Source organism: Pelmatolapia mariae, linkage group LG3_W (assembly GCF_036321145.2).
Source record: "Pelmatolapia mariae isolate MD_Pm_ZW linkage group LG3_W, Pm_UMD_F_2, whole genome shotgun sequence".
In the NCBI taxonomy this organism is placed as follows: domain Eukaryota; kingdom Metazoa; phylum Chordata; class Actinopteri; order Cichliformes; family Cichlidae; genus Pelmatolapia; species Pelmatolapia mariae.
The window spans coordinates 68105767-68131371 of record NC_086229.1 but is presented as its reverse complement, the minus strand read 5'-3'; the positions used below and the strand labels follow the sequence as shown (position 1 = coordinate 68131371).

Genomic DNA, 25605 nt, shown 5'->3' with positions numbered 1-25605 from the left:
GACAGGGTTGAGAACTGGATCCATCTGCGTCGCTCTCCTTCTAAACAAAGACAGAGTACGTGATCTCTGCCAATGTCCAATTACATTTCACTGTTTGCATTATAACGCTCAGCTTACCGGGCGAAAATGACTCTTCACTTTTCCAAACTGATCAGACTTGTTCCAAACAGTCAGGTTAAAATTACAAGATAAAAATCAATACATCCTCACAGTAACTGCACTTATAGAGTTAATTTCTGGTGTGGATCTGTTGGTGTTTTTTCAGGTAATATGGAGCTTTAAAAGTCTTCTCACACAGGTCACATTTATAAGGTCTCTCCTCAGTGTGGCTAAGCATGTGTCGTTGTAACTGTGCATCTGCTGTAAACAATTTCCCACACTGATCACAGCAGGAAACATCATTTCCAGTGTGAATCCGTAGGTGAATATTTCGGTACCGTTTGTCACTGAACCTTTTTCCACAAAAGTCGCAGCTGTACGCCTTAATTCCAGAGTGCGTAACTAGATGCCTCTGTAAGTCGCTATTTTGAGCAAAAGCCTTACCACACAAGTCACAGCTGTGTGCTTTAACTCCACTGTGGATGATCTGGTGTAATTTTAAGCCTTTATGATGGGTAAAAGACTTTCCACACAAGTCACAGCTGTAAGGTTTAACTCCACTGTGGATGAGTTGGTGTGTTTTTAAGTTTTCAGCCCGGGTAAAACACTTTCCACACAAGTCACAGCTGTATGCTTTAAATCCACTGTGGATGATTCTGTGTGTTTTTAAGCTTCCAGCCTGCACAAAGGACTTTCCACACAAGTCACAGCTGTAAGGTTTAACTCCACTGTGGATGAGTTGGTGTGTTTTTAAGTTTTCAGCCCGGGTAAAACACTTTCCACACAAGTCACAGCTGTACGCTTTAAATCCACTGTGGATGATTCTGTGTGTTTTTAAGTCTCCAGCCCGGGTAAAAGACTTTCCACACAAGTCACAGCTGTAAGGTTTAACTCCACTGTGGATGACTTGGTGTTTTTTTAAGCCTCCAGCCCGGGCAAAAGACTTTCCACACAACTCACAGCTGTAAGATTTAACTCCACTGTGGATGAGTTGGTGTTTTTTTAAGTCTCCAGCCTGGCTAAAAGACTTTCCACACAAGTCACAGCTGTACGCTTTAAAACCACTGTGGATGATTCTGTGTTTTTTCAAGTCTCCAGCCCTGGCAAAAGACTTTCCACACAACTCACAGCTGTATGGTTTAACTCCACTGTGCATGAGTTGGTGTCTTTTTAAGTTTTGAGCCTGGGTAAAACACTTTCCACACAAGTCACAGCTGTAAGGTTTAACTCCACTGTGGATGAGTTGGTGCTTTTTTAAGCCTCCAGGCCGGGTAAAATCCTTCCCACACTCATCACAGCTGTAGGTTTTCTCTCCCTTTCTTCTGTGAGGTTTGTCGGCCTCCTGAGAGCGCTGACTTCTCGCTCCATGTTGGTCCTGCAGTGACAGAGATACAAACAGAGGCAGTGAGTGAAATGCAGTCGTGGAACAAGCTGGAACTCCCTCTATTAGTGGAATCAAACATGTCAACAAACACATTGCTGGTGTGTTACAACCACCTTCTGGTGATAGTATCACATTACAATGATGTGACACAATGAGAGGTGTAATTAAACTGATATTAGGAAATACTGATCAGCGGAGAAAATCTTTTATTTCGTAAAAAAAAATTTGAGTTCAAAATTTTGAAATAAAATCAACTGATGATATTATTGTTTCAATGTGTGTTGATAAAACATGATCTTTGTATTTTCTTGTGACTTCTGTGGTTTCTCATTTTAAATTTAGATTCTGTATATATGGATGAGCCCAGGACGGAAAGCTGCTGTTAATGGGTTTTTAAAAACCAACCAGCTGAACACACAGTTTCAATAACAGTGTAACTGTGATGTTTTTCTCACCTTTTGTGTTGAAGACATTATTTCCTCTGTAGTGGCTGAGCTGAGTCCAAAAGGCTGAAATTGTCCTTCTGCTGCTCCACCAGACTCTCCTCCACCTGTTACTCAGCTGGGACACAAAAAGTATATAAAGCACCCCTCCAATAGCCAAACCCATCTGTTTTTTGTGATTGACATGACATTGGCCAATCAGATGAAAGGAAGAAAAGTTGGGTCAAAATTCGTACTTGTAACTTGCAGAGTTTCACACGTATTTTTTGGCTAAGTCCATACACAAATCTTTTTTTACGCGCACATAAATTCTTTTTACACATACAAATCTTTTTTACACAAACAAATTATTTTTACACATACAAATCGTCACGTAATTAATGACATATTTACTGATGTCACGAGAGGGGGTGTGGCCAGGATTTTTGGTTGAGGCGCCATGTTTCTGGGCCAAACAAAGCGCTAACGAAAGAGGATTGAAAGCACACGGATAACACCCGCTATGGTTCGTACTTGATGTGCGGTCGGTTGTAATGTTAGATCACACGACTGGCAAGGGAATAAGGTTGAAAATGGTTTATCTTTTCATTCTTTCCCCACTTAGAAGCAACAGGAGGCAGCTCATGTATCGGATGTTACCAAAAGAAGGCATCTAGTCTGGATAGCAGCTGTGAGACAAGCTGATATCCAGTTCTCTTCCATCTCCAAATATCTGTTGGTGTGCTCCAGACATTTTCATTCCGGTAAGTTATAGATATGTTCATATCACTCTTTATCCGGTCTTTAAGTCTGACGTGACTAGCCGTGTCTGGGCTCAAACTCCGCTGCAGGTCCATGAATCACATGATCACTGTGGCATCACTGAGAGTTGAAAAACTATCTAAAGTCTTTTATCTGTAATAAAATTATCAGCATTCTGGTCTACCATGTGTAACAATTTGATCGGTTAGGAGAGAGAGAACGATATCAAAACAGCCACGAAACGTCCCGCAGATATGTGCCCAAGGGAAGCAGTCAAGTGATGAATAACTGTTTTTCAGTATGTTGTTTTGCAATGTTGAACGAACTGCCAACTCTTGAGCCACGATCACCCCGCGTCTCGTAATCAGAAGGTTGCCGGTTCGAGCCCCGGCTCGGACAGTCTTGGCCGAAGTGGCCAAGACACTTCACCCGTTGCCTACTGGTGGTGGTCAGAGGGCCCGGTGGGGCCAGTGTCCAACAGCTTCGCCTCTGTCAGTGCGCCCCAGGGCAGCTGTGGCTACAATGTAGCTTGCCATCACTGGTGTGTGAATGGGTGTATGACTGGATGTGTAAAGCCCTTTGGGGTCCTTAGGGACTAAGTAAAGCGCTATACAAATACAGGCCATTTTTTTACCATTTTATTGTATTTAGTTACTTACATTCTGTTTGTTTTAGGTAGAAAACTGTGGCATCGTTCGGACACCACTGTCCTATAGTGTCATAGGCACTGTTGTAAAGTCACAAGCACATTCACAACACAACTCCCTCCCATGTACATTCCTGTGTTAAGCTACTAATGTGTTATACACAAACACTGATATAATATAACTAATATTTAGAGTTTAGTTATTGGTGTCATGAACAAAAGTAATTTCATTATTTATTCAACTTGAAGCTCCACACACTAGTTTGTGTAATTATCCAGATGTACATAAGCATGATTACACAGTTTTACAACCATACCAAAACTCTGTCCTGAACGTTTTCACTTTCTCTTTTGTATCAGACATACTGAGACAATATTTGGGATAAATAACCATGAAAACAATTTATTTATTCTACATTAATTTATTTATGTAGAACTGTTCCACTACATATTGAAAATGATATAAAAAAAGAAATTCTGTGAGAGTCAACAATATGTTTCCAAAGCATTGTCTTCTCACTATACTGTACATTTCTGCTCAAGCTAACCTTATCCCAAACTAAATAAAATTGCTGTACTGTATTTTTGATATTCTGAAATTGAAAACTGAAAATAAATTGCTTAACCCTGGAGAACCTATGGGGTCAGAGCCGACCCCATTGGATTTCTAGGGAAACCATGGGGTCAAATTTGACCCCATGGGTTCTCCAGGGTTAAAGTTGTGCAAATATTTCACTGGATTCTTACTCTTGCTCATCCCCACTGTTCCTATGTGCCTCACAGCCAAAAGTGCTGTACAGCTCCAGAGAAAATTAATACCACAGTACTGTACTTTGAATAGTCTCATCTTTAAACTTAGAATAAAGGGAAACTATAAGAGGCGAGAGGGATATTTCACTGGATTATGACTCTGGGTGACCCCCAATCCTTACCCTTTCACCCACAGCCAAGATTACTGAACAGTTTCTGAGAATATCATTTCAATATAAACTCATATAAATTCAAATAATTAAAAAAAATGTTCATTTACCTGTTACTACCACACACCAAATCCAGTCGTTGGTACTTGCTGGCTTGTATAGCCACTAAGTTAACAAAAGCCTAACACTGCCCCTAGAATTCTGGAGCACTTCTGTTGTGTTTTTACGTGTATTGAAGTTTGTACGTGCTTTGTCTCTAGGGACCACCGTAAATACACTTTTATTTATCCACTCCACATAAAATGTAATAAATAAATCATATAATACAAAAACCAACTATTTACATTTCAACTTTTAACTGTTTAAATTTTCAGCTTTTTTCTTTTAAAGAAATTAAAGTGAAACAACACAAAACACTGCAAACCACAACACAATTAAAAATGAATATGCAAAAATATGAAAACAAAAAGAAGATACACATTCTCTGTCGTATGGGCCTGCATGAACAAATCCTTTATCATCCGCAACTGAAACTAATTGTGGATGACTACTAGACCTTTCTAATGTGACGTTGTTGTCCCTGGCTCTCTTTCTCTGTCTCTCCCTGCAGCTCTGTTCCTGTGCTACTACCAGTGTAACTACCCCCCCCTTACCAGCCCAAAGCACAAGGCTCTCATGCCAAGTGAACAAAAAAAGAGCGAGAGAGAAGGTGAGAGAAAGAAAAGAAAAAAAAGCACGACTCCCAATAAGAAGCCGGCTCGCGTCGTTCACTTCAAAGACCCAGCTCTAAGGCTATGTTCACACTGCAGGCGAAAGCGCATCAAATCCGATTTTTTTGACCCTATGCGACCCATATCCGATCATGGTATGACAGTGTGAACGGCACAAATCCGATATTTTCAAATCCGATCTGGGTCACTTTCGTATGTGGTACTGAATCCGATACATATCCGATGTTTTAGAAAGCGACTGCTGTGTGAACGGTCATGTCGCATTAAATCCGTCTTTTACGTCACTGACACAAGACAGACACCAATTATCCTCGCCGGAGAAGCGCCCGTGACGATATCGCGAACGCTTCCTGGCCATCCAGTGTAGATGTTAGTGAAACTGTTGGGAAGACAACGTTGGAGAAACGTGAACATTTTATTTGTACTGTATAATCTGCAGATTCTGACAGAAATCTGCAACTATCCTTTGAAGCACCACTCCTCTAAAACAGCAATAAGGATAATTATTAGTTTATTTACATTATTATGTAAATAACAAAATAACTTAAAGCAAAAATTGGGAAACGTAAAGTCGGAAGTCTTTATATTAAGGGCCATCAGTCAAACAATAGGGCTTTGGAGCGTGATGTCACGGGAGGTGGGCCACGCCCCCTTCCGCCATGACAGTAGGCCAGACAAAGGATACCGCTTCAGCTATTGTTCGTGTTGTGTTGTCGGTTGTAACGTTGGATCACACGATCGTGAAGGCAAGAAGCTGGATAATGGGCTGTCTTTTCATCGTTTTCCATCCTGGAGGCAACGTGAGGGATCCCATGTATCCGATATTACTAAACGAAGACGTCAGGCTTGCATTGCAGCAGTGAGACGAGCGGATATCGAGTTCTCTGCAATCCCCAGCTTTTTGTTGGTTTGCGCGCGGCATTTTCTTTCCGGTGAGTTCTAAATTAATTCATATCACTCTTAAAAGGCTTTTAGTGTTATTTTCAATGCGCTGAGGTCATATATAATGAAATAAAACATGCTAATGTGTGATGCTGCAGAACCACGTCATGTCGACTGAGTAGCTTATGATTTGGCATTATTGCAGGCAAACCAGCATATGAAATGGATGTAACAAATCCAGACTGGGCACCAACACTGCACATGGGGCACGACGACATACCTGTATCAGACTTGGACCGGCACTGAAGGCGTATGCAACGGAAGCGAAAAAGAGCTCCCATCGGAGGTAAACAACTCCCCCCCCCCTCTAAAAACATACTAAATTGCTCTCATTGAACACTAATCCGCACATAACTTCAAGATCAATCACACAACTTTCATTGGAATATTGGTGTACATTTACCTTATGTGTATGCACTAATTTTATCTTACAGGCTTTTGTTATGCACCTGCAGAGTTGGTGTGCCCCGTGCAGAAGTGATCGATGAAGATCTGATAGAAGACCAACAGCAAAATCACCATGTCATGGAGGCAGTGAACAGCAGTTGTGTTGGACAAGTGGAGGTTGAGGTACCAGCTGCAAATGTAGACAGTGGTGCTCGTACAGACAGCGTCACGGAAGCTAAAGGACAGACGAAGGATTGTGTGTTTAATGAACAGGGCAGAGCAGAAATAAACCGGCTGTTGGAGGAGAACAGACTGCTTCGATCACAGTTGCAAAAGACAGAGCTAAATGAAAATTTCTTAAAGGCTGATACCGAAAAAGTAAGATATTACACTGGACTACATTGTTATGCTGTCTTAATATCCCTCTTCAACACTGTCAAAGATTTCCTGCCAATATCGAAGAAACTGACAGGTTCAAAGTTCAAAATGCTACACACTACAATGCCAATCCGATTACTCATATCATGTGAGGGTGAAGACACAACACTGCTTGATAAGATTGTTAAGGTTTGCTGTGTTTTGATTAATATGTGCCCCAGTGTGGTTGTCAAACCAGGGCCAAATGAAACTTGCTTCTGTTGAGTATTCAAAGAGCTGTTGTGTGGCATGTGTAGTTCACTGTAAATAATTGTACTTTGTGTGAAGTAGTTTCAGTAAAACAGAAAAGAATAGTATATTTGTTTGTTTGTTTTTTATTCTTGATCTGTTCACTTGTACTTAGCAAGTACATAAAAATGAAATGCAAACTATTTACATGGCAACACACAGCTGGCATCAATCTTGAACCACAAAATGAAACATTACAGGCTATTTAGAGCAGCACGTTGTTTGGAGAAGTATTTCCCAACAAGTTCAGGAAGGCACACTTTAAGAAAGAAGTCTTGTGCTTGCTTTAAACGCGGTTCCCAGAAATCCACATCAAGGAAGATGCGTATCACAGCAAGGTCTCTCTGTGTCCACACAACAAGGTCACAGTGGTCGTCTGGGTTTCCACTCCATGTCCTTATTTCATACGGGTCCACATTACCGATGCACGCAATTTTTCAAAGTACCGTCTCTTGGCGTCTGGGCGCAATCGGTCGCGATACAGCCCTTTGTCTTTTGCGCTGATTTTGAGCATGGTTCCCGCAGTCCCGATTCCAACACTCCAGCACTGTGCGCTTGTTTTGCTTTCTGGCCTACTGACATGGCGCCGCGGTCCCACAATGCACTGCGGCGTGACGTCAACTCCAAAGCCCTATATTGTTTGGTCTGGGTCTAAACAGAGCGTGTGACGTCTTATTTTGCGCATGCGGGCCGCTTTGAGCGTTCACACTAGAGCGCGTTTGCTGTCGCATTTTATTTGTAGTGTGAACAAGCAGACAAAAAAATCGGATTTGATCAAAAAATCGGAATTGAGCATTAAGACCTGCAGTGTGAACGTAGCCTAAGAGCCGTTTCGTTCGCGACCGACACATCACTATCAAAGACAGGTATCTTAATTGGGACACAGCCTGTGACTTCGTATGTGAAGGCTCACTTGACCGCAGTTAGCAACCGCTAGATTATAATGTCGCAAGCAATCACAAACTCTACAGTCTGTCTAACTCCAGTGTATACCAAGCAATCTATTATTCGCAACAGAGATAAACTCAACATAAACTGAACCCACATTAAAGTTAGCTCGATGCTTACCTTTAGATGAGCCCACAAACCGAGAGAAAATCCGTGATGAAGCTGGAAGTTTTTCCAAACACAGGAAACAGATCAGGTAGCAGAGACCCACGTTGTTCACGCTGATCTCAGCTACGATCCAGGAGACAAGAGTGTGCAGATGGATGCAGACATCGATCCAAACGTTGGTAGTGGTATATGTTCCTGTAAGTTTACTACTTTACTCCCGTTTCATGAAAAAGCAGCTCTCTCTGCTCGACTCCTCTCCTGCACACACACACACACACACACTTTCTCCGCCCCCTTTTCCGGCTCTGCTGTGATTTGTTACTGTGGCATCACGTGATTGACCACAACCACGTGGGGTGTTATTTCAAAATTAGCGCCTATCTCCTTTTCCTAAACTCTTCTTTGTACTGATGTGATTTCCGGATCTTTTTAGAGAATCGGCTCGGCTCACTGAAAAGACCCGGATCTTTTGGCTCCCAACCAGCTCTTCAGGTTGTCTTGTTGCTTTAATTAATTTATTATTAACAATAATATAAAATTATGCACAAAAGGAATTACTAATGTAAAAAAAGTGGTTTTATTTATATATGTTTATATATAAATATATGTGGTGGCCCCTAGAGACAAAGCACGTACAAACTCCAAAAAGCACGTACAAACTTAAAAACCCATTTCTAGCATTAACTGAACTTCCAAACCAGAGCTACCTAGATCCCTGAAATTACACATAGCATATGTGTATTGTTTGTGTATTTATACATAAGCACTCATATATATTCAAATAATTAAAAAAAATGTTCATTTACCTGTTACTACCACACACCAGATCCGGTCGTTGGTACTTGCTGGCTTGTGTAGCCACTAGGTAACAAAAGCTCAACACTGCCCCTAGAATTCTGGAGCACTTCTGTTGTCTTTTGTACATGTTTTGGAGTTTGTACGTGCTTCAGGGTTTGTACGTGCTTCAGAGTTCGTACATGTTTTGAAGTTTGTACGTGTTTTGTCTCTAGGGACCACCGTAAATTTTTATTTATTCACTCCACGTAAAATGTAATAAATAAATCATATAATACAAAAACCAATTATTCACATTTCAACTTTTAACTATTTAAAATTTCAGCTTTTTCTTTTTACAAATTTAAAGTGAAACAACACAAAACACTGCAAACCACAACACAATTAAAAATGAATATGAAAAAATATGAAAACAAAAAGAAGATGTATATTCTCTGTCATATGGGCCTGCATGAATAAACTTTCTGAATCCTTTATCATCCGCAACTGGAACTAGTTGTGGATGATTACTAGACCTTTCTAATGTGACGTTGTCAGTGTTGGGGAGTAATGGAATACATGTACTGCCGTTACGTATTTAAAATACAAAATATAAGTAACTGTATTCCATTACAGTTATCATTTAAAAAGGTGGTATTTAGAATACAGTTACTTTGTTGAAATAAATGGCAGTATATATTGTCGCGGGTCAGGACTGATTGGGTTTTGTTTGACAGCTATGTTCTGTTATTTCAGGCGGCGTTACGGTTGCCATGGTTACAGGGTTACGCTCTCTATGCCACTGTGTGTTTCCCAATGACTGTAGAAAGTCATTGGTGTTTCCTGGGTGAGAGAGCACCTTTTTGTTGTTGTGCTAAGCTAATAGGAAGAATGCTACAGGCATAGCTCTAAAGAATGTAGCCTCATGGGCAGTGTAGTCCGTGCTGCAGTGAGAATAGACTGCCGTACCCGTTATGTGTCTGTGAGTGTGAGGAGGAAGAAAAAGGAGAGTGGAAAAGTAGGAGTTGTGATTGAGCAGAAACAGGAGCTGGAAGCATGTAAATATACTAATAACCACTGCAGCCAAGAAGAGTGCCCAGTTGTATGTAAGCTATTCAGACTCGACTGTACACTGTGTTCGTGTTTTCCTCCGAAACAATAAGTTCGGTTGGAGCAGCCTTTCAACGCCTCTCTCTGTCTCTCGCAAGCAAAGTTGACCCAGACAACAAAGTAAATCTATTTTTCGGCTACGAACCCGACGTATTAGCCTTGTTGCAGGCTGCAGACTTTGCATCTTTTGCTGTCAAGTACAGACAGACTTTTGACCGCTTCACCTTGGCCATTTGTAATCTGTCGCTCTGCTCTAAAAGAACGTACATACCTGGGCCCGCCTACTATCCTTGCAAAGGTAAAATGATTGGCTAGAATCCAAAATGTATGAAATCTCAGGTAAAAAAAACAAAACAAAAACAGATACCGGTACCCATCCCTACTGATGATATTGTTGTTTCAATGTGTGCTGATAAAAAATTATCGTTGTATCTTCTTGTAACCTCTGAGTTTTTTGTTTATGAATGTAGATTGTGTATGCATGGAGGAGCCCAGAATGGAAAAGATAAAGCTGCTGTTAACGGGTTTGTAAAATCAACAAGCTGTGCACACAGTTTTAATAACAGTGTAACTGTGATATTTTTCTCACCTTTTGTGTTGAAGACATTGTTTCCCCTGTAGTGGCTGAGCTGAGTCCAAATGGCTGAAATTGTTCCTCTGTTGTTCCACCAGACTCTTCTCCTTCTGTTACTCACCTGGGACACAAAAAGTATATATATGTATTTTATCCCCAACAAAAAGAAGCAGAGCAAATAAAATTACTAAACTCCTCAGTGGCAACAATACCTATGAAACTTCAATGTGGAACCTGAGAAGCAGCTATAAAAAGAAAGTCATCAGTTGCCCACAAGAACTTGAAACGGAAAAAGCCACTGACCGCCCTGCATTTCACTGCCTTTACCCAGTGGATGCTACACCCTGTATATATGGACTTCCGTAGATCCACCGGCTCAAACTCAATGGTAGCAGTATAAACTCAGCCACCTGAAGCACCTCATTAGATTCCACCCACTCCACCCAGACAAGGAAAAGGGTGATTGTATGTATATATTTTCAGGAGCAGGAAGATGACAGTGACATCCTAAGGTCACATGAGCTTCTGGGCCATGCAGACTTAATCTTGTCTTAATCTTAAGCTTAAGACAAACACAACAAGAAAGTCTGTTAGTGCTATCAGTCTACTCTTCATTTGATCAGAAACAGTTATCATAGCTTGTACATTTTCTCCTTACAAATATATGTCAGAATTGAGCCAAATTTAGTAATGCCAACAAAACTAAATAACAATATTTGTGTCTTATATATGATACATCTATTTAAACACTGTCAAAGATACTTCTCTTTGAGTGAAGATTTAAGGTGATTGGAAATATAAATAAATGCAACTTTAATCTTTCCTGAAGCTCAGTATTTGACACAAAGTTCAAGTTCACTGATGTAATAACTAATAATGATTAATATAATAATAACTGTAATATTGGCCGTATAATATTTACATTACTAACGTGAGATGACTTTAGTCTCATGAACAACATTAGCTAATTGTTATTTACTAGCTAATCTTAAAATGACTGTTCAGTACAGAAATGAAGCCCAACAATCATGTTTTTACAGTCCCATGGTCTCAGATACTCAACAAATCAAAGAAAGCTCATATAATAACAAACAGATGAACAAAAACATTTTCTCCTTCATTTCAAACAGGGCTGTATGAAACGTTTCCAGTGGTTCGTATCATGGTTCCTAGGCAACCTGAGCAGCGCCACGGAGGCCAGACCGTCCCATTTCATAAGCCTCTCACTTCCGGTCTTTAAGGACGAGGCCCAATTTTGTTTGATTTGGGTAATGTGGGGGGGCTGGTTGACCTTTTGACCTTTACATTTTCATTAATATCTTTAAAACAGAAGCAGCACAAACAACAATTTTAGCAGCACAAACCAGCACAAACGTAGCACAGTTGATTGACACCCATTTTGTTTGATTTAATTAATGTGGGGGGGCTGGTTGACCTCTGATGACCTCTAGAAATTTATTTATTATTTATTTATTATTATTTTATTTATTAATATCTTTAAAATGATAATAGCACAAATGAAAATTTTTGCAGCACAAACCAGCACAAATGTAGCACAAACGTTTGATACCACTTTTGTTGGATTTGAAGAAGGTGGGGGGGCAACTTCACTCACATGGGGGGACACTTGGGCAGTGCATTTATTGCAGCATATAATGTGTTTTCTAGATACACTGTGCTTTTTCAGTGTTCAGAGACTGATGGCCCATGTCAGAGCACTGGCTATGAATTTCAGACAGATCAGGCCTTAAATTGACAGAAAAGTTATCAATAGTTCTTTTCTTATTACCCACAGCTACATCCACTTCTGTCGGGCCTAGGCTACTCACTAGGGCTGGGCATCATCACTGATTTCTATAATCCATTCAATTCTGGTTCTGAAAGTCGTGATTTGGTTCAATTTTGCCTCAGACAGTCAGAAATATTATAATTCTGATCATTTATCAGTACTGATACATGTGAGACTTCATCAGAATTGTGAACATCACAGCAGATGCCTTTGTGTCAAAGTAACTGAAAGTAAAACACAGAAAAACATGAAGGAGATTTTTCTGGCCTGGCTTTTTATAGCAGATAACCTTAAAAATATTCTGCAATATTCTGTAATTTTGCATAATTGTAAAAATTTTCAATTTCTTCAGTATTCAACAGCAGAAATTAGGCTTTCTTGTCTGATGTCATTTAAGTGAAAAAAAAAAGAAAAAGACAGCAGCCAACAGCGCTGTAAACAACGGTAGACTGGTGGGTAATAAACAAATGAATAATGCAGAAAACAGAGATTTGAGATAGGAAACTGTTCTTGAAGTACAGAGAGAGAGAGAGAGAGAGAGAGAGAGAGCTGTGCATGAAGTGAGATTTTTATCGTGGTGGAACACAATAAAACATCTCAAAACAGCAAAAGTCAGAGGCAATTAATGACGACATTTATCAAATGTGAAGCGTAGTTTGCTGCTTCTTTTGCTGATGCCTCGGTGAATTTTGGTTGGAGAGAGACAAAACCTGCAGCTCAGGATCTAGCGCAAAAAGACGTAAACACAAGAGTGGACCTGATGCATCAGAATCGGTGAGCTCCGACAGCGTTTCCGTCTACGTGGCATCGGGTGAGAAAGCCGAGAAAGACAAAGCTGACTCTGATGTGTCGGGTCCGCTCTGTGTTTAGGTCTTTTTGTGGAATCCGTGTACCTGCTCTCATTTGCTGTTTGGTGGTTGTTGAAATAGTTTTGTGAGCTTTAATCTGAGAATCTCGCGTTTCTGGCAAAACAGAGTTATATTTAAAAGTCGATTCAGGATTTAATGAATCGATATCGCTTTATTCAAGATACCCAACTCTCTCTATCCATCTCCATTTCAAATTGACCATGGCCAATCAGAGAGGTCCCGCCCCTGACTATCTCTGATTGGTTTAGTCCACGATAGGGGCATAATCTGTGTCTCTTGTTGACCACATGGAGAGTTGCAGAGATTTATTTATTTTTTGTTACTCGAACAGTTCACGACCAAAGATTTATTTTTAGTCGCACCATTGAAGATTTGGTCGCATTTGCAACCAAATTGGTCGCACTCTAGAGCCCTGTAAGGTAACAGCATTTTCACCATTTCAGCCAATTCCTTTCGCATAGTGATGGGCAGATGAAGCTTAATGAAGCACTGAAGCTTTTCATCCAATTGGTTTACCCCAGCACAAAGCGTCTTGAAGCTTCATTTGCTCTATTAGGACATCTACTGGACGTAAAAATATTAGTTGGCATGAATTTAAAGAGTGTGGCATTTTGCACACAGCCTGTAAATGTCAACAACAAAAGGAGTGTGTAAAACATGTATATTGTAGTGATGGCAGTATACTGTCTATATTTATACTGGCAGTATGGAAAATGATTATTTGGAAATGCATAAAATGGAAATGATCATTTACTGTGAGGTGAGGTGTGGTTGGGCTATGGACAGTGGTTGTGCATTTGTAACATTGAGGTATGGACAGCTACACACTGAGGCTTTGAGCCTCAGTCCTGCCTGTTCACATTTTATTCTGTAAAAACAAAATTTTCACTGCTTTTATGACCTTTTTAGTGGGGAGAACATAGCTAGGATTTAACGATTTAACAAATCTTTCAAATCCGTTGTCCTCCACAATGCTAAATGGCTGGGAGTCCTCAATCACCATGCTAACCAGGTTTTCATCTATTTGAGACACACGTAACTTATTACAGTTGTATAATATTGTTATATCATTTAGTAACATTACAGCATGCTATATTATCATAGCATTTGATGGCTCAACTGGTCTTGCTCCACAATCAGTGTTCCCCTTATTCTCATGCAAAGCTCTGTAGTGCCTAAGCATGGATGAGGTGTTGTTGTTATATCCCAGCTCCCTGGCACATAGCAAACACTTCACCTTGTACAAAAGTAAAGACAGCTTAACATAAATTGTATTGCGCCATCAGTATTATGAAAATACATCTTCTGTAGAAATTTACATACCTTGTTGGGAGGAATAAGATAAGTGTATAAGTGAATAAGATAAGTGTTCTTACACAGGGGAGGACATCCTCCTCTTCTTAGCTGGCTCCATTCTCTCCTGACTTTCTCTCCTCACTCTCCTAAACCTCCAAACTCTCTCCAAACTCTGACTAACCGCAACTCTCCATCAAACACCCACATTTTGAATGAAGTCTGAGGGGTTTATATCGCTGTCATAGCTCGCGGCAAAGTTCGAACCACTTCCTGAACCAGTCACGTGGTACAGCCTGGCAGCGAGGCTTCGGACATCATCATTTTCAGCTCCTCCCATAAATGAAGCAAGCCTCGTTACGCGCATCGTGGAAACGCCCCCTCCATTACTCGACACAAGCTTTGAAGCCTCGATACAGAATGTCACATCACTACTTTCGCAAAAAATTTTCTCTTGTGCTCAGGCAACCTGTAGGGCCATGAACACACTTTTACACCAGGCTGAGCTTCAAAGTAGTGCTCCATGAGAGCAGTACAAACAAGCAGGGGGGAGAACACATCTGCAAACTGCTGTTGCAATGCAGGAACATCTGCTTTATTGGAATGTGTGAGATGTTAATCACAAAGCATCTTAAACACACACTCTGAAAACTTCATGCCCACACCATGTTTTTAAGAAAAATCAGACATTTTTATCCTTAAAGAACATTTCAGAGTTTTTAATGAGCTGCAGGAACCATGTTCAGTGTGAGTGGAGAACAGCCAATTCTCCTCCTCTGATAAACCTCCACATGTACCACTGAAAACAGTTAAATTAGTTTGAATCTGAAATCAGGGATCAAATTATTTGTTCTGAGACTATTTCTTTATTTTTCGCACCAAACTGTTTAATAAGAAAAACTTTACACAGAGTTCATCAAATATAACTAACGCTTTAACATGATCAGGATTTCATAATACAAACTTCAGATCAACAGGAAAACAGTTGCAAACATGTGGATCAAAATGAATTCATTAAAAAAAGACACTAAAGTGAAAGGAGGAGCCAAAAATAGAGGTTTAATAGAATTTGAATTAACTAAAAGTAGTTACCTGTGATCTTTAAAAACATGTCCTGACGTGTGCTGCTGTTTTTAAATTTCAACATTTTTTTGCTGCCACTGTGAATAAGATTTGTGTTCTTTGCCTGAATGAATAAATGTTACACTGACTCACTGCTTCTGGTACAAACTGGTATTACATGGAAGTACAGCCCGAAACCAGTTTAGCTTGGGTTTCTTTTTTCTGGACATAAAGTCCCAGCAGGTGTTGTTTCAAAGGTGGGGGACAGATTTAGTTCATTTTGGAAGTTTTAAGAGCAACTGCTGTGAAATTATTTGCATATGAATGAAGGATTGAAATTTAACACTGGTCACAGCCGAAGTTCACTTCCATGTATGTACGTTCATGTTTGTTACGATGACCTGATTGTGGGAAGCTTTTGTTACAGTGTCTTCACTTGTATGGTGTCTCTCCTGTGTGGATTCCCTTATGCTTTTTCTTTAATCTCATGTGCAGTGGTGAAGGATGATCCACACTGGTCACAGATGTGCTTTTTGACCCCACTGTGGAAGAGTTCATGTATTTTTAATGTACTTGGTGTGTGGAAGCCTCTCCCACGTTCTTTGCAGTAGTTCATATTGTTTCCAGTGTGTCTACGTTGATGTGGTTTTAGGTCCCGTTGATGATTGGAAGGTTTTCCACAAAGGTCACAGAGAAACTCTTTCACACCACCACAGTGATGACAGGGTTGAGAACTGGATCCATCTGTGTTGCTCTGCTTCTAAACAAAGACAGCGTAAGTGTTCACTGCCAATGTCCAATTACATTTTATTGTTTACATTATAACACTCAGCTTACTGGGCGAAAATGATTCTTCATTTTTCAAACTGTTCATTCAGTATAACTCCATATATTTACTGGTCAGACTTGTTCCAAACAATCAGGTTAAAAATACAAGATAAAAAGATAAATACATCCTCACAGTAACTGCACTTGTAGAGTTACTTTCTGGTGTGGATCTGTTGGTGGTTTTTCAGGTGATGTGGAGCTTTAAACATCTTCTCACACAGGTCACATTTATAAGGTCTCTCCTCAGTGTGGATAAACATGTGTTGTTTTATCTGTGCATCTGTTGTAAACAGTTTCCCACACTGATCACAGCAGTAAACATCATTTCCAGTGTGAATCCGTAGGTGAATATTTCGGTAGTGTTTGTCGCTGAAACTTTTTCCACAAAAGTCACAGCTGTATGCCTTAATTCCAGAGTGGGTAACTAGATGCCTCTGTAAGTTGCTATTTCGAGCAAAAGGCTTTCCACACAACTCACAGCTGTAAGGTTTAACTCCACTGTGGATGACTTGGTGTGTTTTTAAGTCTCCAGTCTGGGTAAAAGACTTTCCACACAAGTCACAGCTGTAAGGTTTAAATCCACTGTGGATGAGTTTGTGTGTTTTTAAGCTTCCAGCCTGGGTAAAAGACTTTCCACACAACTCACAGCTGTAAGGTTTAACTCCACTGTGGATGACTTGGTGTGTTTTTAAGCTTCCAGCCTGGGTAAAAGTCTTTCCACACAAGTCGCAGCTGTAAGGTTTAACTCCACTGTGGATTACTTGGTGTGTTTTTAAGCTTCCAGCCAGGGAAAAAGACTTTCCACAAAACTCACAGCTGTAAGGTTTAACTCCACTGTGGATGAGTTGGTGTGTTTTTAGGCTGTCAGTCCGGGTAAAATCCTTCCCACACTCATCACAGCTGTAGGTTTTCTCTCCCTTTCTTCTGTGATGTTTGTCGGCCTCCTGAGAGCGCTGACTTCTCACTCCATGTTGGTCCTGCAGTGACAGAGATACAAACAGAGGCAGTGAGTGAAATGCATTTGTGGAACAAACTGAAACTCCCTCCATCAGTGGAATCAAACATGTCAACAAACACATTGTTGGTGTGTTAGCACCACCTTCTGGTCATAGTATCACATTGCAATGATCTGATACAATGAGAGTTGTAATTAAAATGACATTATTGAAGAAATATTGATCAGTGGAGAAAATCTTTCATTTCATAAATAATTGTTAGTTGAACTTAGGGGTGGGCGATATAAACGATATACGATAGAAACGATATAAATTTGGCCAACGATAGAGATTTTGACTATATCGCTCTATCGTGATAGCGCATGTTGATGATTTCATCAAGCTGCGCCTGCTTTGGGCGAAAACATGGCAGCGGCTGCAAGCATGGAGCTTACACGTGATGAGGAAGAGGAGGTGCTCGTAAAAAAGACCGGTGCGACGTCGGTCATATGGAACTGGTTTGGTTTTAGGCAGTCAGATACTGAGCAGAAAAATATAATCTGCAAAGTATGCCGAGCGACAGTGATTTCAAAGACAGGAAATACCAGTAATTTGTTTTATCACCTCAAGACTAAGCACATTTTGGAGGACCAGGAAAGCCAAAAACTGCGCACTGCACAAACGCCCAATCAGTCGAGTGGAAATAAAAAAGGTGACCTTACACGCCAGCAGACCAATATTTTCCAAGCCTTTTCCAAAGGCACTCCGTATGCCAAAACGAGTCAGCGGTGGATTGACATCACAAATGCCATAACAGTGTACTTGTGCAAGGACATGGTGCCGTTTCTCACAGTGGAGAAAAGCGGCTTTAAGAACATGGTTAAAACACTTGATCCACGTTACGAGGTACCTGACCGGAAACGTATCAGCCGAACTGAAATGCCCAAACTGTTTGACCAAGTCCGTGAGCAAGTGAAGAAAGAACTCCGGAGCATAAAACACTATGCAACTACTACGGACTTGTGGTCGAGTCGCACAATGGAGCCTTACATTAGTCTCACAGTCCACTTCATCAACAAAGAGTGGAGTTGTGCAGCAGATGTCTACAGACATCTTATTTCCCCGAGGATCACACAGGTGAACAGATATCTCAGGGATTAAAAGAAGCACTGGAGTCATGGGGACTGAAAGAAGAATTTCAAGTCTGCATAACAACCGACAATGGCGCAAATATCGTGAAAGCAGTGGAACTGAGCGGTTGGACAAGACTGCAGTGCTTCGGCCACAGGCTCCACCTCGCCATCGGTAAGTTAAACGTTTCTTTTAGTCCTAGTTCAATAATATGCGCATAAGTGGTGTGCAAAATGCGCACCAATTTTCAGGCTTTACTGTGCAAATGCGTACCTAATTTATGACTGAGACCAGGAGCCCGGTGCGCACTTCCCAACTTGGCCGAAATACATAAAACATTTTTAATTTTGGTGCGTACCAATTATAATGTCGTACCAAGTACCAATGTAGGTACTCATTAGAGTTCTAAAGCAAAAAAAAAAAAAAAAAAAAGTCAACCCCTGATTATATATGACCCATCACAGGGTTTCTCAAACATGCGCACACATACAATGCGTGTGTTATTATTACATCACTATACAGTATATAATTTATCTATATAATCTAACATTCTATATTAGTAATACTACATATTAATGACTAAGTATGGTGTGGTGTTTTTAATCATCAAATAAAATACTTAATTCAGTCTTATCTAGGATTAGATAAATACCAGTGGTATTTGTATATGCTGACAATGTGTTTGTACAGATGTTTTGTTATCTTGTGCATGTGTAACGGGACTAATAATAATATCTTCCAATTTTGTCCTTAGAGAGAAGCATGAAAGATGCCTGTGTTGAACGTGCAATTGGCAAGTGCAAGAAAATAGTGAGTGCCTTTTCTTACACTTGGAAAAGGAAGAGAGAAATGGCTAATGTCCAGGCTGAGCTAAACCTGCCTCCTCACCGCCTCATCACTGAAACGCCAACAAGATGGGGGTCTCGACAACAGATGATTCAGCGCGTACTTGAACAGGAGAAGGCCATATCACAGGTCCTGAAGGCAGACAGAAAAACCAGGCACCTGCTACCAACTTGGTGTCATATGTCAAACCTGTGCTCCACCTTCTAAATAACACAGTTCTTCCTCTAGCTGATGAAGATACAGAACTGACGAAGGACATGAAGAGTGCCATCCTCAAGTATTTAAATGAGAAATACTTAGACCCTGCAACTGATGACCTCCTGGATATGGCCTCCTTTGTCGACCCACGCTTCAGATCATCATATATAGCTGATGACCGAAGAGAGTTCATCTTAACAAAAGCAGCAGCAGAAATTCAGTCACTGCTAGAGACGCTAGCTGTGTCTGAGTCACCACCATCACACACAAGCACTGCTGGAGAAGCCCAGAAAGAACCCAAGAGGAGTAAAAGAAGTCTGGGCAGCTTTTCAAAAATGCATCTTCTCAGCCTGGCCCAGCTGCCCTCACTGACAGAGAAGTGATTGAAATTGAGCTTAAGAGTTACCTGCAGGCACTGCATGTTGACGGAGAAGCTGACCCACTGGATTGGTGGAGGCTGCACCAGGCTAATTTTCCCAGGGTGGCAAGCCTAGCCAGGAAATACCTTTGCATTCCTGCCACGAGTGCCCCCTCAGAAAGGGCATTCAGCACCAGTGGCAAACATAGTAACATGCCAACGACCTGCACTAAAGCCAGAGACGGTTGACAAACTTGTGTTCCTGGCGAACAACATCTAATGGTCCTGCATGCAAGAACCATAAATACTGATGTTGTGTTGTATATCCAATACATATTGTAAGTTTGAAATTTGTTGTTCTATATTTAACAGAAAAGAAACCTGTTAAACTTGAAGGGTTTTCAGTTCAGATATGTGCATCTTTGTTTTTTGTGCAATATAAATACGTAATCAGGACAGCAGGGAGAAATTTAATGTTTATTTATTAACATTTTGCACAATTTAGAATTTTGTGTTTTACTGATATTTTACTTCCATTTATTTATTCACAAATGTTTGCACATTTATTGTCATTTTTATTTGTTATTTAAGAATTCTGTGTTACGTTGTTTGGAAAAAGTTGAAAAGTTTTGTAATTTATACATTTTTTTTTATAAAAGGACAATAAATGTTCTTTAAAATGGCATTCTGTACTTTTCTGAAGTGTGTTTATTATTCAGGAATGTATCTGGCATGTGAGTCAGTTTTAATATATCGCGATATATATCGTTATCGCACGTGCTACAAATTATATCGCGATATAAATTTTAGGCCATATCGCCCAGCCCTAGTTGAACTCATGATATTGTTGTTTCAATGTGTGACGATAAAATATGATCTTTGTATGTTCTTTTAACTTCTGTGGTTTTTGGTTGTGAATGTAGATTCAGTATAGAGATTGAAAATGTGACGTAAAACCGCAAAGGATTGTGGGTACCAGTGGCAAGCGGTACTAGCGCACGCAGCCTTTCACATGAAAGCAGTCACACAGCTATAAAAAGAAACACAAATAATGGCAGGAAGCTGTTGTATTATTAACTGCAATAGCCGGTCGCACGACAGCTACAGGAACCCGACGGGTAAAGAGATCGGCTTTTATCGGATTACGTCGTGGAAGAGAAATAGTTCAAGCCATGTTTCTGAAGTAATAAAGAGCCGACGGATGGCCTGGATTGCAGACCAAATCTAATGTTTCACAACAATCCAGCTCACATGTTAGTCTGCTCCAAGCATTTCCACAAAGGTAAGTCTTCTGTTTAGTTATTACGTAATTTATCATAACATAATTGTTGATGTAAGTTACTAATAAGTCTTATATTGATTTAAATTGAATTTGTTGTGCTATGCTGCTTTGTTCACTGTGGCTTTGTGGGCTAATGTTTGTTGTGTTTTGTAGGAAAGCCAGCCTACAAAATGCAGGAATGCGATCCAGACTGGGCACCCTCTATCAACCTGGGTCATACCAAGTTTAAAGCTACTAACACAGCGAGATTTGATCGGTTAAGAGAGAGAGAGCGATATCAAAACAGCCATGAAAAGTCCCTCATATATGTGCCCAAGTGTTGTATTGAATCAATCAAGTGATGAATAACTGTTTTCCATTATGTTGTTTTGGTATGGTTTTTTTTGCATTGTTGATTTGTTTTTCACCAAAGCAGCTAATTAAGCACAATGGAATACAATTTTGCCTCTTTCCTGTAAGATTCTAGAATAGAATGAAACAAAAATGCCAGTTATAAATAAAGACAATAAATTGAATGAATTATGAAACACTTATTTTATTTCTATTAGATCTGAAAATGTTGTGTAATACTACAACCTGAAACAACAAATAGATAAAGAAAAAAAATTAACAACAGCTGTGAAATGGAATAGTCCAAATCAGCAAAGTAAACTGGACCTGGGCTTGTTTGCAGGGATCTGAAATTACTAAACATTTTGTGTCTTTGTTTTTCTACATAACTGCGTTTGAGGCTAATAAAATGCAAGTTGGGATTAAAACCGCAGAATTAATGATTACAGGTGCTGGAAATGCTACTGCTTGATGCAGTGCTTTGATTTTATTGCCACTCGTACCCACAATGAAATGCGCGAAAGTCACATGGTCTTTCAATCTCTATATATGGATGAGCCCAGGATGGAAAGGTTTAAAGCTCCTGTTTTTAAAAACCAACTAGCTGTGCACACAGTTTCAATAACAGTGTAACTGTGATATTTTTCTCACATTTTGTATTGAAGTCATTGTTTCCTCTGCAGTGGCTGAGCTGAGTCCAAATGGCTGAAATTGTTCCTCTGCTGCTCCACCAGACTCTTCTCCTCCTGTTACTAAGCTGGGAGACAAAAAGTATATAGACGTATTTTATTCCTGATAAAAAAAGAAGCAGAGCAAATAAACATTACTACACTCCTCAGTGACAACAATACCTATGGAGCTTCAAGGTGAAACCCCAGAAGCAGCTACAAAAAGAAAGTCATCAGTTGCCTGCAAGAACCTGAAAGGGAAAAAGACACTGACTGCCCTGCATATCACCACCTTTACCCAGGGGATGCTACACCCTGTATTTATGGACTTCCATAGATCCACAAGAAGGGAGTCCCGCTCAGACTCGTTGGTTGCAGTATAAACTCAGCCACCTACAACATTTCCAAGCACCTCATAAAACATTTCAAAAATCACTTTGTTAATGTGGAATTCAAAAATGATTTTATAACTGCAGAATTTATTCTACAATTCATTATGTAAGCACAAAGTTCTATTTTTTTTAATGTGTGTGGCTATTGTAATCCTTCATATAGGGAGAGCAAAAATCAGATAGGAAGTGGCACACATCATGAGGGGGTACCTGTTGAAGGTGTTAACAACACACAGTGTGGTTGGCTAGGTTAACTGGCAAACAGGATTTAGCTGTGCCTGACTACAATAGAGACTTTTTTTTTTGTTGCTTTTTTAATGTTTTGCTGTTTTAATGTTACTGAAACAACAAGCTAGCAGTAGAAACTTAATTCGACATAAGAAGTTCTGCTATCAGCAATAAACATATGGGGACTGACTGGACTGATAATGGGGACAAATATTTGACTGACTTTACACTTTTTAACGAACCAAGAGGGGGACTGAAAAGAATTTGCAATGGTGAGCTGTTTTTGATTAGGGAGTATTTTCAACCGGACCAACGGGGAAAGCCTTGCTGCTGCGATTATTGGGTGCAGGTTCCTAGAAACTTAACGAGTTTGGGTATTCTAGCGTATGGTTTCTTGGACCGGTTTTAGGTGGTGGAAAGGACATCTCACCCTGGCTGAAGAGCAAGGGAGAGACATGATATCACTGGACCCAGTGCGCAGCAGTTGAGGAGCCTGGGAGACGCATTGCGGAGATCCAGAAGGATCTGACCAAGCAGGTCCAAAGCCCTGAATCAACTGAGTCAGAAAAATCCCAGACACCAACTTGTAGGGGCAGAAAAATCTCTTGGTCTCTGGAACAACAGATCTCGGGGCAGTCTACCCCTGACATTGAAGCAAGAGGAGGAAGAATGCAGAGAATCACCCAACATGGACTAATACTTGTAGAGCATATTATAATGGAATAGACGTGGACTACGTTAGGGTCCACTACGGCCTTTACTTGCAGTTGACCATGGTGACCTTGAAGTGGAAACAGCCGCTGAATAGTGTGATCTCTCTAAGACAGATCCAAAGTGTGGGGCCCACCCCCTAGGGGGGGCGCAGAGCCATTGCAGGGTTGGCACGGTATGGAAGAAAAAAGAGAACGCTTGGACACTGCTAGCATAGTGGACAGGTTTTTGACGGCGCTCCCACACAAACGCAAAGCAGGAGATGAAGCATCGACAAATATGTTTTCTTGTAAAACAAAGGGGAGCCTAGCAAAAAAAGTTTGGGAACCACTGCTCTAAGAGATCAAAAAGGGGATCGTAAGTAGAATAAAATAACAATTAGAACAGAATGTGCTTAGGTTTGCTTAGAGAATAGAAATTGAAAATGTGACGTCATTGCAGGGTAAAACCGTAAAGGATTGTGGGTATGAGTGGCAAGCAGTACTAGCGCACGCAGGCTTTCACATGAAAACAGTCAAACAGCGATAAAAAACACAAATAATGGCAGGAAGCTGTTGTATTATTAACTGCAATAGCCGGTCGCATGCCCAGCCACGGGAAGCCGACGGGTAAAGAGATCGGCTTTTTATCGGATTACGTCGTGGAAGAGAAATTGTTCAAGCCATTGTAACTCATGTAACACTGGTGGTGCAATACTAGTAGTGGGCATGTAAGACCTGTTAGTGTTACTTCTTGCCTTCTTTGCATGTAGTACAGGCAGTGTAGTTACCTTTAACCACAGTATGAGGACAGAAGGGAAATATGGGCCAGATCAGACAGGTTCTAGATTCGTAGGAGCCAAGGGTGTATGACAACAGAGGACTTGTACACAGTAGGTGTAGAAAACACAATTGCATTTATTAGCAATTATTAAAATTTAGCAGGTTGTGCACATTTAACAAAGTAGAGCGCGCTTTTTAAAACAAAAATAAAATAGAATAAACCCCACAAATGGTCGACCCAAGGATATATTGTCTTTTGTGTCTTTTTTTTAAAGTCAATTTCAGTCTGTCAATGTTCAATAGTCACTCAGTGTGTTTGTAACCAGTCGGGTTACAATCTACCAGTTCATCCGGCTCTTTGGGCTGGGCTCGCCATCCAGTACTGGAAAAGGGATCCTCGATTCTTCTCAGGTCCTCAAAACCAATCCAATCCAAATAAGCAAAGGAAAAAAACCTGACCTGGGGACCAGGCCAGAACACAGTAGTTCAACATTTAAGCTATGATATCTGTAACTTATTACTACTAGTAGTTGCTTGTAGTGTTTCTAAATTTCTTTCAAAATATGTTGTACAACAAATTATTCTAATTTCAAAAGGGAAAAAGTGCATAGGAAACACACATTTAAAATAATACAAAATAGCTCAGCAGTGCATTAAAAATACACATTGGCTTGAGACTTATCAAGTTCCAGCTAAGTAAAGTGCAGGTGAAGGCACTTAACTTCACGTTGCTAATACTCAGTGTGCAGAACTATAATTAGCACCATGAGAAAAGTGAACATGTGCTAACATAACTTCGCACAAAACCATACATTACACATCAATACCACAGTAATGTGACATGAACCTTTAAAGAACATTTCGTATAAAGTGCAGCAGACTCAGTGCTAATTGCTTTAGCCTCCGAAAGGGCACTTTCATTGCAAAATGGCTAGCGGAAGTTAGCATCGGAGCTAGCGGCAAGTAGCATGCTATGCTAGCGCACGTGCACTGCCTGGGACTTACCATGTGAAGCAACAAATGCTACACGGGGCTTCACAGTGCTCACGCTGGCTCACGGCCTCTGGAGTACAGTATCACTCTTATTATTCTCACCGAAAACAGGACTTTTACTATCCAGCTAGCTTCTTCACCGCACGGGTAACCGGACCTTTCACCGTCTGTGTCTCTGGCGTTTCTGACTGGCACACGCAGGCACGCACAGGTGTCTGAGCAGCGCACACAGACTGGGGGAGGGGTCAGACCGGCCAATGATTGGTCGCTCAGTGGATCTAACAAACACACTCCACAGGACTAAGTCCTGCCCCCACACCATTTATATATTACATATACATACGTACATATTAATTAAACTTATGTTTACATGCTTTTTTCAATATTTATTATATTTACCTTCTTTTTAGCAGTATTTATTACCATTATGAAATAGTATTTTAATCAAATGAGTATTC

General features: G+C 40.4%; 1 protein-coding gene across 1 annotated transcript; it reads right to left on the bottom strand.

Annotated features, from left to right (window-relative positions):
- Positions 1-229: 229 nt before the first annotated feature.
- Positions 230-10963, bottom strand: LOC135932553 (zinc finger protein 227-like). The gene is made up of 3 exons (XM_065470034.1): positions 10686-10963; positions 10489-10594; positions 230-1474 (listed from the first exon to the last, which is right to left on the bottom strand). Exons 2-3 carry the CDS (start codon positions 10504-10506, stop codon positions 230-232), a joined length of 1263 nt encoding a protein of 420 aa, XP_065326106.1. The 5' UTR covers positions 10507-10594; positions 10686-10963.
- Between the last annotated feature and the right edge of the window lie 14642 nt (positions 10964-25605).